Source organism: Eschscholzia californica, unplaced genomic scaffold, assembly GCF_041429995.1.
Source record: "Eschscholzia californica isolate CP2 unplaced genomic scaffold, dmEscCali1.0.p SCAF_5, whole genome shotgun sequence".
Classification (NCBI taxonomy): Eukaryota; Viridiplantae; Streptophyta; class Magnoliopsida; order Ranunculales; family Papaveraceae; genus Eschscholzia; species Eschscholzia californica.
The window spans coordinates 40,912,488-40,928,973 of record NW_028238472.1 but is presented as its reverse complement, the minus strand read 5'-3'; the positions used below and the strand labels follow the sequence as shown (position 1 = coordinate 40,928,973).

Here is a 16,486-nt window from a genome sequence, read left to right as displayed (position 1 = left end):
CTTCCAAGGCCGAAATCTCCTTGGCCATTGCATCCTTCCAATGAGAAGATTTCATTGCTTGGGTGAAGGAAGTGGGTTCGGTTGAGGACAAGACCGAGGAAAGAAATTTTTGATGAGAAGTGGAAAAAGAATTGATTGAAAAGTAGTTTTCAAGTGGGTACTTGACGGGAGTGGTGTTGGAGCAAACATAGTCTTTGAGGTGACTAGGTGGATGGCGAGACCGAACCGGTCTGCCGGAATCAACGACGGGACAGTCGGAAGCGGGAATGTCGGTTGCGTTTGGTGGCAGCGAAGAGACCGAGCTGGGATTGATGACAGGAGGTTCTGTCGGCACCCCTGAACTGGGTAGTCTGTCAGAATGTTCTGTCGGCACCCCTGAACTGGGGAGTCCGTCAGGATTTTCTGTCGGCACCCCCGAAGGGGAATTAACAGTTTCTGTCGGCACCCCCGAAGGTGGGTCAGCAGGGGTGTCTGGAGGCACCCCTGAAACAGAATCAGAAACCGGGACGACAGGAACAGTGGGTTCTTCGGTGAACCTGCTGCTGTCGGACAGTGAGTTGGGAGGAGACTCGTTAATCACCGGAAAATTAAAGGTACCGTCATCATCGATAGAGAGGGACGTGGACGGAGTGGCGAGAGGAGGTTGTGCCGGAGGCGGAGAGGCCATCGGAAAGCGGTTCTCGAAGAAAGACACATCTCGTGAGATAAAGATACGTTGAGTAGAGATATCGTAGATACGGTAACCTTTCTGTCCATTTGGATAACCAAGAAAGATGCCGGCGGAAGACCGGGCGTCCATCTTGGTTTTTACCAAAGGGATACGGGCATAGCAAAGGCATCCGAATACACGTAAGTGTGAAAGATTCGGAGGAGCACCCATGAGGATTTCATGAGGAGATTTCCCATCAAGAATTGGTGTGGGTAATTTATTTATGAGGTAGACGGCAGTTAAAACACATTCTCCCCAAAAAGAAAGAGGGAGGTGAGCTTGTAGTCGTAAAGATCTAGCGACTTCAAGAATGTGGCGATGTTTTCGCTCAACAACACCGTTTTGTTGAGGTGTATAAGTGCAACTACGTTGATGGGTGATTCCTTTTTCAAGAAACCAACTTTGGAGGGAATGATTCATGAACTCAGAACCATTGTCCGATCTAATTGTTTTTATTACACAATTAAATTGCGTATGAACGTAATTAGAAAAATTCCTAATTTGCATGGTGGAGTCCGATTTAGAACTTAGAAGGAATATCCAAGTACAACGAGAAAAATCGTCAACAAGGGTCAAAAAATAACGACACCCGGAGGTGGAGGGAACCGGAAAGGGACCCCATATATCGGCATGAACTAACTCAAATATATGAGTGGAAGAAGTAGTGCTAGAAGGAAAAGGCAATCGACATTGCTTAGAAAGCGGACATATATCGCACGACACTTTATTTGATAAGAATTTAAAATTCATACATGGAAGTCTAGAATTAAAAAATTGAAAACGAGAAAAAGATGGATGGCCTAAACGGCAATGCCATAAAGAAAAAGACTCATGACTAGGTTTATCTTGAAATAAATTTGAAACGGAAAAAATTTTACGCTCCGTGCGAAGGAAGTAAAGATCATCATGGAGATTACCATGCCCAATCTCCATCTTCGTTGTTCGGTCGTGAAAAAGACATAAGTCATCGTCAAATAAGACGGTACAACGAAGAGATTTAGAAATTTGAGATATAGATATGAGATTATATTGAAAAGATGGAATATGAAGCACATCTTGTAAATAAAATCGATTGGAAAAATAAACCGAACCAATATGGTGAACCTTAACTCTTGATCCATCGGGTAATCTAACAAATAAATCCGGAGGAGCAAGAGAATATGAAGAAAAACGTGATAAAGCCGAACATATGTGTTTAGCGGCACCGGAATCAATAACCCAAGGAGGATGAAAAGAAGAATAATACTTACCTGTAAGATTGACGTGAGGGTCTTTAGTGGTACCATGAGAAGATGTGGGCTGCTTGTTTTGTTCCAATAAGGCAATTATAGATTGGTATTGCTCCGATGTGAGAGTAGTTGCTGAAGGCATCCCCGATCCGGATTGATTTGTGACCGAGTGGTGAACCTCAAACGGTCCACTATTAGTGGTAGCATGAACTTGAGAAGTTTCGGAAGCTTCGGGAGTAGTCATGATTCAAGAGAAAAAAAATTTGAAGGCTCTTATACCATGTGAAAAGGTTAAACCTTTGAATGATAAACACACTCGAGTATAATCGAGTGGAGATGATGAAGATGATTAACTCGGTTGTTAACCGAGGGAGATGAAGAAGAGATGATGGTCTCGGCTATAACCGAGACTATGTGTGATGACTCTCGGTTGAAGCCGAGAGTGATGGAACTTAGATGTTCGGGTATAACCGAGAGAGAGAGGGTGAGATGGAGCTCTCGGTTATAACCGAGAATGTTGATGATGATTAGTGTGTTGTTGATCGTATGAGAAGGAGAGAGAGAGAGATAGGTAAATACCTTGTTTATTAACTTACAACTTGATTGATTACATTATCTATGGAGATACATATTTATAGGTTTACAACTTAGGAGTCTTGTAAAATCGAAAAACTAAAACTCTATCCTTATCTAGTGTAATCCTAATAGAATTAGGATTAGTAATGGAGGCCGACCCACTCGGTTTGGACCGAGTGGAATTGACTCTCTAACAATGGGTACCATTAACTCTAAACCGGGATTTTGAGTTAGTACCACATTTATGATGGAGGAAATATTTTATTTCCTTAAATAGAATCTTCTATATATTTATGGTATGTTGGTTGAAATAGAAAGGTGGTTCGCGTAGCTAAGGGAGATAGCTCAGAAACTTTTCCACATATTTTTTTATTTATTCAAGTCTTCTTTATAGAGACTTCTAAAGTCAGAAACGTGATCGAACTAAAATTCCTAAAATAACCAAAATTTAGAATTTATATAAAATTAGATAAGATTTATCATAATATTTTTTCTGACAGCGATTCTCAGATGATATCAGAATCTGTAAGGATCCTCATCTGGGTCCCTCTAATGTGGCCGACCAGGGGAGTCCTATTATGTGTGACTCTTGGCCTGACCATTAGCCATCATAGGTCTGGCTTGAACTTGATGATCATGAGTTGCAGACTGTAGTTAGTTTCTACCCAAAATATTATGATTCCTTAGACGATCGAACTTGATGATCTTCATTATTTGTCACGTCTTACAAATTGATCGCATTCTCATTTTGATCGAATGCCACCTCATTCACATCAAAGACAAAACCCACTTCAAATTTTCCGGTTTTTTAAATGGCTCCGATACATGTAACTGTCGAAAGTGTCCATGGTCAAAGGGGCAAGGGGTCGGATCAAAAATCGGGCATGCCTGATTGGATCTTATATTTTCAATCACCTGCAATGTCAACGAGGAGATTGTAAGCAAAGAGAATGAGGATGTTGTCGGCCAAAGAGACTCCGACAATCTAGTTAGCTAATTTTTATGTGTAATAAATAAAGTAACTGGAGTAAGGATAGAGATCACTGTCATTGGACCTTGGGGTGATTCGTAGAATGGTTGGAACTCAACTCTACGTGGTGGTTTAGCTTGTTGTAAATGGATAGGGGATCCGACGTCTCTAAGAGATAAGTGTTAATGGTGATCTGATGCCTCCGAATGACTCACTGTCGAAAGATGAGGGTTGGGGAACCGATATAATTGCAATGAAGAGCCATAGTTACAGAAAGAGAGTTCGAAGTATGAGTTCTTTGTCCGCTATACGAATCGAATTCTCCCTATGGAATCGTTTTCCTTATATAGGGATAAGGAAGTCTTAATGGCGCAGAGCCGATCGTGAAGGAATCAAGATTTGATTAAATTTTAAGCGAGGATAACAAGTCTTTAAAGACCTTCAATTAGACAGCTGAAAAATATGTGGCAGACATCGATGGACCTCCAACGAGTGGAGTTCTTAGAACGGTTACAAAGTCGTCAATCTTGGGGAGCTGGTTGTGCCGGGAAGGGTAAACACTTGATTGTGTGCCCAACTGTGGGAACCAACAAACCGAGAAGAGGAAAAATAAGAAATACAAAAGGGGGACGCCGCTGCCGGGGATCGAACCCGGGTCACCCGCGTGACAGGCGGGAATACTTACCACTATACTACAACGACCTAGTTGTTTGATTGAAACAATCAATGCTTCTTTACCGATATTGTGCTTGTGTTTCTTCTCAAAATCTCTCGAAGTCGTCTCTTTAAAGTATATCTTTTTTTTTCTTTGAGAAGTATTTAAAGTATATCTTGTTCTTGGTAATTCTAGGTTTAATTTTATCAAGCCCAACATATTTTTCGTATTTGGAATTGGCGATGAAAAGACTGAGACGAAACTTGTTCTTATAGCTCTTATTACATAAAACATTTTAGTTATGGTGTTATGGGTCTTAAACCACAAGTCTAACTAAAAATATTTTACACGGCTAAGAACACGAGGGAAAATAAAGCAAAGGTGAATACGATTGGTAATTAACATATATTGTAGTTTTATATATAACATTGTTGTTGTTAACCATTCGACATGCACTTCCATTATTATCGTTCTCTAAGGATCGTTACCTACCAACATGTGTTGTTAACATTATAATGTATTGTGTCTATGGATATTTCACAAGGAGCAGGGTGATAAAAATTACAAACAATGTTCAAATACCAATTAGAAAGGAAACGATATTTTATTTCATGTTTTTACCTATAAATTAGATGGGAAATCCATAAGGTAAACCATGTGGACTGTGGAGTGTTGCCCAGAGTTACCTGCGTACTCAGATTAACTCGGGGTTATATTCGTGGGTAAGTTCTCGCAAGCGCATCTAGATTCCCTAGTACCTAATGGAATCACACTTATAGTCCAGGGTCTGGGTACCTACCTAATTTCCTAAATAGCAGGATGGTTGCAAACAAAAAAACAGTGTCATTTTTTGTTTCTAACCTTTTCAATTTATCTATAATGAACTCTTGATATTTTAGAATCTTTATCTATGATTGATATATAAAAAGGAACTAACCCTTGCTTGGGTCATCACTTATGTTGAGATTCACAAAACAATGGTGTTTGTGTGTGTGTTGTACAACTCATTGTCTTGATTCATAAACATTCTATATGACAAGACAACTTATAAGAAGACACAACAAAGTGAAAGTTCATATTTCCATACAAGTGCAAACACAAAATGTGTTTAATGACAAAATAAAAAACTAACTACAATTAGGATACACACACACCAAATGTTTAATGACAAAAAACTACAGTAACTATAATTATTTTCTAATTCATAAGCAAGAAACACAAAAACCTAGAATTGCTATAAATGAGAGAGAGAGAGAGGGATAGATCACATTTTCATGGAAAATCCACACAAGACCTCATTAACATCAAAGAATTTGTTCATCCACTCTAAGTTTGAAAAATCCTCACCAGAGAAATCAAAGAATTCATCCACATTAAAGCTACTTTTTGTATCATCCACATGATCATGTTCTTCTTTAGAGGAGGACCCTTCTTCACTTACTTTTACAATTTCTTTCTCTAACACCCTTGTCATGTCTTCTTCATCTTTAGACCTTTTACTTTTTGGACCTCTTCTCTTTTTCTCCTTTTGTTGTATTTTCTTGCTCAAATGAGAATTCCAGTAGTTTTTTATCTCGTTATCTGTTCGACCCGGTAGCCTCCCCGCAATCAAAGACCACCTTCATAAACATCAAATGAATCAACAATACATACACAATCTTTTAATACAGAGATACTAGGGGTGTCTGCCTACTTTGATTGGGTAGTAACGTGTGTGTCTGGATGTAAGTTTGTAATCCTACTATTTCGAAAAATAATAATATATATTGAGAGAGAAATTGAATTAGGAGTAAGAACTTTACCTGTTTCCCAAGAGTTTATGAAGTCTAAGTATCAAATCTTCTTCTTGGTCTGAGATATTGCCTCTTTTGATATTAGGTCTTAGATAATTCATCCATCTCAATCTACAACTCTTTCCACATCTATCAAGTCCTGCATAAGTCATGAAAAAACCCATTTTCTACATCAAAATCAAATTTCGAAAAATAAATTGTACTTTCGAAACAAACATGTACACAATCAAAAACCTGCTTTGGTTGCAATTGATTTCCACCTCCTTGCACCATGAATTTCAATAACTTGTGTTAATCTTTGATCTTCTTCACTTGTCCATGCTCCTTTATTAACATCACTACTCTTCTTACCCATTACCCAAACTTTCTCTAAGTGTGTTTGTGCTATAGATAGATAGAGATTGAGCTAGCTAGAGATTGAGCTATATAGAGATTGAGTTAGAGACAGAGAGAGAGAGAGAGAGAGAGGTATGTGTTCAAATGGAGAGAAATGGGCAAGTACTATTTATGGGTTTGAGGGAAGTAATTTAATACAAAAAGTTGATTTCTGTTAAGACTGGAGACATGATTGATGAAAACTTTAAAGTTTAGAAACTTTGTATTATTGAAATTACTCTATATCCAACAAAAGCTGCAAAGATACCTGATAAGTCAGAAATTATTGATTAGAGCTTTTCAGTTGGAGTGATGGACTAACCCTAATCTTTATAGAAATTTTGAATGTACTATTGTCATCTATTTTAAAAATTAATGTTTTCAATTATGAGTTGAAGATCCATTTATAATGATATCATATGGAATCACTTAAATCATAATTATGAATTACATGGATCTAAATTTTATGTTTCGAAAATTGTAAGAAGGATTCTAATACTATTGAATGGAATGATGGAGTAATTAACACCATGGTAATTAGTGAATCATGCATTTGTTCCTTCACACTTCCGGATTCTATTAATATATATTGTGGTTATCGAATTCAAAACCAAATGATAATGAATACGAGGACTTATGCATTATATTTTTAGTTAAGAGATGACTTTTGTCTATGTGAGACTATTCTCGCATGTCCTCTCACGTGTGGGGTTCTTTGAGCCTGAGAGTATTCTCGCACGTCCTCTCACGTGTGGGGTTCTTTGAGCCTAACACGAGTATTTTTTCGGGTAACGTGGAGCAAGTGTTGCTTTTAAACATGCACATGCTGGCCTTGATCTGATATCATATTACGCTTGTGGTCGTCCGACTCAAAACCAATTGGCAATAAATGGAGAAGACCTAGACATTGTATTTTTAGTTAAGAGATCACCATTGTCTATGTGCGACTACTCTCAAACATTCCAATAGTTTAATTGGAGAATGTCGTCTGAATTCTAGTAGCACTCGGGGAGGGGGTTATCTCTTCTCTGTGGACCTCTTTGAAAAACCAAGTGATTATGTGAAAAGTCCATTTTAGTTAAGTGGCAACACGTGTGTTTCTTAACCAGAAGAAACCAAGGATTAAGTCTTACTGTATCTAACAAACTAAGTAACTTTTTTTGTTGCAAAAGAAAACTAAGTAATTAGTTTCTTCGAAGGGGTAGTCGAAACCTGTTTATGTCACATCCACTGTATTTTTGTGAATCAGTACAGTGAAAGAGGTCTCAAACGACACGTTTTCTATTCATACAACCAAATGTTCTTTAATTGCCCCTTCACTTCAAAGATTTGGGGAGCTTTAAACTCCTCTCTTCATATGAACAATTGTACACCATCAATCTCACAATTCTTGATAGAACGGAAACTAAAGAAGGTTGTAGATAGCAAGTCCTTCCTTCACTTTTGTATCGTTGCGGAAATCATATGAGTCATATGGTTGGAGCTTAATAACATAGTATTGGAGAAGGGTCATGATAAAGAAACTACCCAAGATAATACCATCATTCGAGTAAAGAGCCTAATTCACTACTGGGCAATCAATCGAATATGGAGCAAATCTACCCTTTTTAGCCAATACATCACAAACTTGGATGCTTTATTTAGGCTATAAGCCTCGTGTACTGCTTTTATCATCTCTTGTGTCTTTGTAATGGATGGTTAGCCATCTATGCTGCTTCTACTATAGTACTATTGCTTTGTATTATTCTTGATCAATCAATGATCAATATTGTAATCACATTGTCCATCTTAAGTGCATTATTACTAATTAGAATCATAAAAATGGAACTAGTAATAAGAGATTGTGGTTCTAAACATATGGGTGCATACCTGGATCAACCCGACCCATTTTGTATATGATTTTTCTTGTAAAGTATTGACAGAATCTTTACATAATCATCTTAGACGGTGGGTCAATTGAGGAAAACAAGGCATAGAAGAATCATCATCCTGCATGGACTTTCAATTTAAAGTGGTTACTGCTTAATTTGCAGTTCTTTTCAATCTTTTTTTTCTTGTGCTTGGATTTCATACTTACTTTTTCTCTTTATTCATTACCTATCAGGCTATCACTAGCAACACTTTTTTTTCTAGTGGGGTGTTCAATCAATGAAAAAAGTGAACCAGAGTACCCACAAGCTTTTTCTTCAAGAGGTCAAACTCGTTTTTGTATTTCTTTCATGTTGGAAGGATATGAATAGGATTCTACTTGATGAAATATCTATAGTACAAAAAAAATTAGTTTGTAAATTTGTAATTGTACGATGAGATTAGTATGTTGTTTTATGCTTCTCGTTGTCGTGTATAGAGCTCTCTAATTCAAGGATTTTTGTGAAGTGGTTTGGTTGTTTCCCTTTTCTCCATTTTGGCTCCCTTAATTTATTTGTGTAAGCAAACAAAAGAGTATTTGAAGAAAATTGACCCGCTAGTCTAATTCGAGCATGTTGATAGCGGACGTGTGTATATATATATATATATTATACATTTCCATAGACTAGGCTAGCTAAGTATATTCGTATAGACATTATCGAAATATTTTAATTTGAATATGATTTTAAGATGGAATTGGATAATTAGAAAACGGAAAGATAGTATTAATTACTTTCTATTAAACCAACTAAACTAAGAATGTGGAAATTTTCTTTAAACCAAGTTTGGTAAAGACTTGATTTTAAGCCCTCTTTGACAGAGTACAGCGTCTATTCTACAGATTCGTGGTTGGTTAATCTCTGGTTGTGAGGTTCCTGCTTCTTACTAAACTATAGGAGATTCTTGATTCTTTACTAAGCTATGTGAATTGTTTCAAAGGAAAAACACAGTATTCACACTAACTCTTCCAAATTTGTTTGAGTTAATTTCTATTTGGCCCCCTACTTTGTGACCAGCTTCCTTTATGGCCCCTTATTTTTCAAAAATTCAAATATGTTTTTAGTGTAAATGTCATAAGTATCCTTCCTATATATATTTTTCAAAATAAAGTTAATTATAACACATGAAATTCCACCTCACTTCCACCTCACATCTCTCTCTCCATCTCACCTCTCTCTCTCTTCAACTCACCTCTCTCTCTCCAACTCACCTCTCTCTTGCTCTCTTCCCAACTCACCCTTGTCTTCTCCGGCGACCCAAAAAAAAAATCTCCTCTCTCTCTCTCTCTCTCTAAACAATCCGGAGAAGGGGATTCCCTTCGCCGCAATCGGGTTGTTCACGAACAGACCGATTCCGGCGAACGGAAACCCCTTCGACTGAGTGTTTAGAGAGAGAGAGATGAGAGTTTCTTTTATGTTTAGGTCGCAAATCGGAAAAAAAATTCGGTCGGCGACCTTCGCTAGAGAAGACAATGGTGAGTTAGAGAGAGAGAGAGAGGTGAGTTGAAGATAGAAGTGAGGTGGAGAGAGAGATGTGAGGTGGAATTTCATGTGTTATAATTAAGGGATATTTTGCAAAAGGGGCAAAGTAATGTTCCAAGTGATGAGTTTGGAGCACAAATTTAAAATTTTTTGAGTTTGGAGCATTGACTAACTTTGACTTAATTTTCCATCCAAAGATAACAAAAACCAACTTTTAACTTAACTTTTCATCCAAAGTTAATGGAGACTAACATATGTTACTATCAATTTTTCATTACCGTAGGTTTTTAGCATCAACGACTCGCATTATTTTGCATCAAATGGTCGGAATTGACTCATAGCTTAGGACCAAACCTTTTTCTATTTTATATAAATGTTCTCCACACTATTTCACATTCATTCATCCATCTAGGAATTTAGTTTTGTCAAAAAATTACAACTGTAAACACTTAAAATCAAAGTAACTTAGCTCGTCAAAAAAAAAAAAAAATAACAATCTTTAAATTAGTTAAGTATCTTTATGTGATCCAAAATATCAAGAATTGTAAGAGCTACTAATCTAGTTTAATCATCGATAATAACATTTTTTTCTCAGCAAGTTAGGGTTGCATCCGCCTTGATTACTAATTTTGGTGTCACTTCTTAATGAATTGATGGAATTTGCATTGGTTTAAAAGTGGACTTCTTCTACAGAAGAAAAAGTTTTGGTCGTAAACTATGAATTAATTCCGACCATTTATGCAAATTAATGTGAGTCGTCGATGCTAGAAACTAACGGTAATGAAAAATTGACACTAACATCCGTTAGTCTCCATTAACTTTGGATAGAAAGTTAAGTTAAAAGTTAGTTTTTGTTACTTTAAGATGAAAAATTTAGTCAAAGTTAGTCAATGCTCCAAACTCAAAAAAATTCAAATTTGTGCTCCAAACTCATCACACGGAACATTACTTTGCCCCTTTTACAAAATATCCCTATAATTAATTTTATTTTGAAAAAATATATATATGAGGGATTATATGACATTTAAACTAGAAAATGAGCCATATTTGAATTTATGAAAATAGGGGGGCCCTAAAGGAAGCTGGTCACAAAGTAGGGGCCAAATAAAAATTAACTCAATTTGTTTTGTAGTGAACTAAAATGATTTCTTTTGCAATTATTCTCCACAAATTGTTTGGTAATATAAAGAAAAAAATAATTAAATGTTGTGATATAGAATTAGAATAGCTTAGCATCACAATATCACATCAATAACATCAACTAGGTTGAGATTGACTAGCACAGCCCGATCCATGTGTTTTGTTCTGTTATACTATACAACTAGTAAACAACAGCCATGTGCTAAATTTTACTTTAACAGAAAGAGAGTGATGGTAGTCCCCCTCCCTGTCTCATTCAAACAAGATCTATGTGAAGTTCTAGGTGGGTGGATGGAACTGTTGTGAAGCTAATTAAGACATGTGGTTGAATAAAATTATAGGACCCAGACATGATAAGGTAAAAGAACATAAATTTTAGGGCTTCTATTTGGGAATGACTTACAAATTATTTATACTTCATTGAAACAAATCTCCGAACATATTATATATTGATTCCATCAACTTATAATGTGCAACTATATTCTAAACATATTGTCTTAACAAAAAAAATATTCTATCGCAACTTTGAGAGACTTAGTTCAGTAGTTCTTAGTATGAATTCGTCTATCTGAACTATCCACATCCAAAAGAAAACTATACACATTTATATATGTATATGTACATATATTAGGTATTACCTATGCCTTGTTGGCTTCGACTGGCAATTCCCTTATCTTAACCATTTGGACGGTTTGGGTCCTTATCTTTCGTCTTCATATTCACCTACTCTAATTGTGGAGAGGAATTGATGGGTCCATGTTGTGGATAAAGGTGAGTAGCTTCTTCGATTACAGAAGTGGGGAGTAACCACATTAATGGTCGAGAGTGAGGAATTTTAGTTGTCGGATTTCAGAACTGCATATTACAATTCAAAAACTAACTTTGTCTAAAGAAATTCGCCCATCGCCTATAGAAAACCCACATTGTATTTCATGTGAATGATACCATCTAAACAACTAAAAAGTAATAACAAGATAGCTTCAAAGTAAAATAGTTGTATAAAATTAGCATGATATGTAATAAACTAAGGTATTTTTGAGTCTATAGACCAAAAATAGGGTCCTAATAGGAGATTTAATCCTCTATAATCCTAAAAAGGATTTAAAAACCAAATTAATCATCATAAAAGAGATCTAGTCCATTTGTATTCATCTCGAGAGAAATATCAAATCTCTATAATATTTAATCCTTATTAATACCTATTATAACCTTTTCATATATTTTGTAACCGTTTTTGCCAAAATAATCATGTATATATCATTTCCTTAATTGTCTCCATCTTTCTCTCTCCAATCAGAATTATAAAGAAAGAAATATTAACAAATCTAATATGTAACCGTAATATAGTATATCTCATTTTCAAGAACATTAACCTAGTTGTTTAACCACTATTAACATCAGAACTCTACATTCATCTCCATTAAACTTATCGAAGATCAATTCTTGAAGGTAATTATTTTTGCTAAAATCATAATGAGAACATTCATTTGTAAGATTTCGTTTTTGTTTTCATGTATTTGATATTACTGTTTTGTATTTAGATTCATTTTTAAGATCTAATAATTAATTTTTTAAACTGTATCAAATTGTTATGTATTATTTCTGAAAAAACGATTCAATTGTAGATCTTTCTCATAATATATATTTCCATCTTTGATAGATCTGAAATGGAAGTCTAAACTTCTCTCTCTCTCTAAATTTTAATATCAATAATGAAATCTTTGATCTTTATATCATATTTAATGTTTTATTGAATCTAGGTATGTTCTATATCTTTCAATTTTCGTGGTATGTATCTTAAGATTTTCGTTTAATCATTACTGAAGTTTTTTTCAGATCAGATTCATCTTCACTGACGGACTCAGATTTGCGGTATATTCAGATTCATTGTTTTCTCTGGATATAAAGTACATGTACTTTACGCGTACTTTTTTCACAAAACAGTTGCCGTTTATAGTACAATAAATGTTCCAAAAATTATATGTAATTTACTGCACATTATACATATTTTTTCACATAACAGTGACCTTGTGATTCGAACTAACGTTATGTTTGTCTTCTAACACATTATGAAGTTTAACAAACAGTATGCATAATTTATTCCATTATACATGTCGTTTCTAGTAAATTGTTTGTTTTGTTAACAAATGTATATGTTTTCTTTTTGCAGTTTTGTTGTTACTTATGGAATTTGCTACTGAAGTTGGTCATTTGTTTCCTGGTGGTGCAAAATCATTTGTATATGCTCTTCGACAATATAGTGTAAATGTTGTTTGTCCTGCTCAAGACTACATATGCTCTTCGACAATATAGTGTAAACGATTTTTTGGTAATAGAATGTAAACGATATGTAATGTAAAAGAAATTATGTGTTATGTAATAGAAAGTATGTGTAATTTACTGAACAAGACCCAAATACATTTGATAAATTACGTTGTATACTTGACTAATGATGGTTTATTCGTCATAAATAATACATAATTTACGTATTTGTTTCATAATTTGTATTCGATTTGTATTTATGTATGAGTAAAAACGAAAACAAATGCTGCTTTAATGTTCCCAGAAAAATATACTATTTCCAAAACTGAAAGTTAAGTGAGAGAAAGTGATATATATGTTTTGTATATTAACTCCCAAATCACGCTAAATTGATCCTAGATTGATTCAGATAATAGGAAAGAGAAAATTTGATTTCCAAATCTGTTTAGAGGCTAATAAATCTCCATATTAAATCTGTAAAGAAGAGAGAGAAAATTGATTTGGGAAAGTTTAGATTTTGTTTCTAAACAGATTATAGAAGAGAGAGAAATTTTCGTGAGAATTTAACCGTTTTTTCCTAAATTTATCCTAAAATCAAGGTACATTAAACCGATTGAAATCCCAAATGAAGTAGGTTTAGAGAGAGAAAGTGTCTTTATGAAGATTGGTATCCAATCTGTTTCGGCTGAATAAAGATCCCCCACAAATCACGCCCACGGGTTTTGGGAAAGTTTCCTAAAATCCTCGTAAATTCAAAAAATCCGGGTTTTTTTGATTTGGGATACATTTGGTATTACCCAATAAATTAGCCATACTTTATACCCTTCTTGTAAAAGGACCAAAAATCCATAATCTAAGAAGAATGGTCTATAGACCTATTATCAAATTAATTTTGGTTTATATACCCATGGACTCTAAACTAAGGGAGATTTTATAGGGCCCCCTCATTTTTGTTAAAAGGTCCCCCCTCAATGATAATTTACCAAGTGAAATGGTTCATGGGGAGGCCTTTTAACAAAATTGGAGAGCCCCTATAAAACTTCCGATAAACTAATAATGGGTAATATTGGGGTTACCAAAAGTGTGATACCCTCATGTTCTTTAGAATATCCAAAGACAGCATTGATTTGAGGTTTCTAAATTTAGGCAAAGATTCCATTAGGATTTGTATGTCTTGATAAATTTATAGTAATTCTTTTCTTTAAAGTTTTAAAGTAGTCAGTCAAAGTCAAACCTTGACCATTTGATTAGCAACTTTTTTGTGGGCCTTTTCAGTTGTCGTGGGCCTTTTCAGTTGTCAGCCCTAAAAGTGATTTAGATTTCTAACCCAGTTCTTAGATTTTTGAGTCCTTCACTTCTGATCCCTCATGTTAGTGCTTTTCATCATTTGCTCTCTCTCTCTCTCTCTCTCTCTCCAGTGCAACCTTCTGCTATCCTCCAATTGGTTTATTAATCATTCACTCTCTCTCTATAGTACAACCTTCTGGTACCTCTCAAATTGGTGCTTTTTCATCATTCACTCTCTCTCTCTCTCTCTCTCTATCTAAATAGTACATATGGACTCTGAAGTCTGAACAACCCTCCAAGATCAACAAGGTTGTGATGATGATACTGTAATGGGGACAATGATGAAAGACATAGAAAACAATGAAATATATAAGAAAATTAGATAAAAATACACAAAAGAAATCTAAAGAAGTCACATTATATAAAATGATTTCTTTAGGGGACATATGAAACATGAAAAGAAGATACATATGCATACTAATAATTCATGTTGAATGTTTGATTTTGAAGTTGGGGTTTTCTTTTTCTTGGGGCCATTATTATATTTGTCATCAATAATAGATTGTAAATATACAAGTAAGTGATATCTACTTATATCGATAATAATATGATTGTTATATTTCAATCATACGATAGTAATAAATTATTAGTAGTCAATAACGAAAATATCAGAGTAATGTATAAGCTCATATCGATCATGTATCAATTGCATCACCGTTTTTTTTTCCTATTAACTATATTTTGTTATCGGTGTTTTCCGATATCATTTTTCCTAAATATTATATTATCACGTTGCTTACAGTTTTTGTTGTCTAACATTTACTAGTTACTACTCAGGTATTATATTATGAACATGTATCCGGTTATGAAGAAATACATATTTGAGAAGTTTTTATTCTAAAAGCTTCAAAAGATTGGCTTGAATTCTTGGATCAAGTTCCTTTTTTTTTGTCAAAGGAGATATACTAATTTGCTTTTAGGCTCTAATTATTTCGAAAAGATTATTACCGGTTTGTAAACCCTAAAGTTTGCACAACACATTATATAAGAGGTTGCACCTAATTCTCACAAGTCTATTCAAATTTGTGCGTTTCTAAACCGAGCGGATATTGATATATATATATTTCTAATGGAGATTAAATAAAATATGGTTCCTCCCCAAAACAATGATTATTAGATGATATTGGTTTTAGTCATGAATAAACAAAGTATTATGCACCAAATAGAGGGTGGTGAGAGAGAAGACATATGTGATTGAGAGAGAGAGAGAGAGAGAGAGAGAGAGATAGTCTTATAATTACTTCATCATGTGCAATTGTGACTCCATGAGTTAGTACAAATAAACAAGATGTCATGCATAAAATCAATGTCACCTATATGTTAAATCAAACATACTCTTCCTCAGAAATGAAATGATCTCTCTGTCATTACATAGTCATAATAACAAATTATTATACACTCATTACATATAACTAAATTTGGAAACCTTAAACCCCACCATATTAAATGTTTGAATTATAGAATTTCACAACTCAATAATGGAAAGGAGACAAATATAATTCCCGTACGCCCGAAAATTTGGCCGTTCCCTCTCCAGAAAATGACTTCAACTTGAAGTCAAAAGTTAAAAAAAAAAATTAACTTAAAAAAAAGCTAATTATCGACTTAAAAAAAGTCGATATTATTTTACTATCAAACTAACTTTTCTATCTTTTTTTTCTTAAATAAGTCAAAAAGTAACTTATTTTAGTGTTGTCAAACGACACCATAGACTAAAACATTTTTTGATTTGTCTTTTGCAAAAATTAAAATGTTATGCATATTATCATTTGTAGTTGACAACCCCATTAACAGAAAAATAATATTTTCACTAATGCACTATATATGTTGTCGACATTTTATAACAAATCACGGCAACTCTATATATTGTCAATATTTTGTAACAAGTCAGGACATTATTACACATGTTGTCAACACTTTAACAACATAGTTATATATGTTGTCAACAATTTATATATGTTGTCAACACATAAGGGTAAAAATATAATTATTAAAGAGATATGGTTGTTTCGTTAACAACAAAATTTGTATATGTTGTCAA

General features: G+C 34.5%; 1 protein-coding gene and 1 non-coding gene across 2 annotated transcripts; both read right to left on the bottom strand.

Annotated features, from left to right (window-relative positions):
* Positions 1-4,114: 4,114 nt before the first annotated feature.
* Positions 4,115-4,186, bottom strand: TRNAD-GUC (transfer RNA aspartic acid (anticodon GUC)). The gene has a single exon. It is a non-coding gene; the product is annotated as a tRNA-Asp (tRNA).
* Positions 4,187-5,202: 1,016 nt separating this feature from the next.
* Positions 5,203-6,674, bottom strand: LOC147539240 (transcription factor MYB114-like). The gene is made up of 3 exons (XM_086644504.1): positions 6,167-6,674; positions 5,942-6,071; positions 5,203-5,758 (listed from the first exon to the last, which is right to left on the bottom strand). Exons 1-3 carry the CDS (start codon positions 6,285-6,287, stop codon positions 5,404-5,406), a joined length of 606 nt encoding a protein of 201 aa, XP_086500630.1. The 5' UTR covers positions 6,288-6,674; the 3' UTR covers positions 5,203-5,403.
* Positions 6,675-16,486: the final 9,812 nt, after the last annotated feature.

Coding starts and splice junctions, on each gene's coding strand:
- LOC147539240 (XM_086644504.1), bottom strand. CDS start 6,287: ATGGGTAAGAAGAGTAGTGATGTTAATAAAGGAGCATGGACAAGTGAA. Junction 6,072..6,166: donor ATCAATTGCAACCAAAGCAG/GTTTTTGATTGT, acceptor TGACTTATGCAG/GACTTGATAGATGTGGAAAG. Junction 5,759..5,941: donor CATAAACTCTTGGGAAACAG/GTAAAGTTCTTA, acceptor ATGTTTATGAAG/GTGGTCTTTGATTGCGGGGA.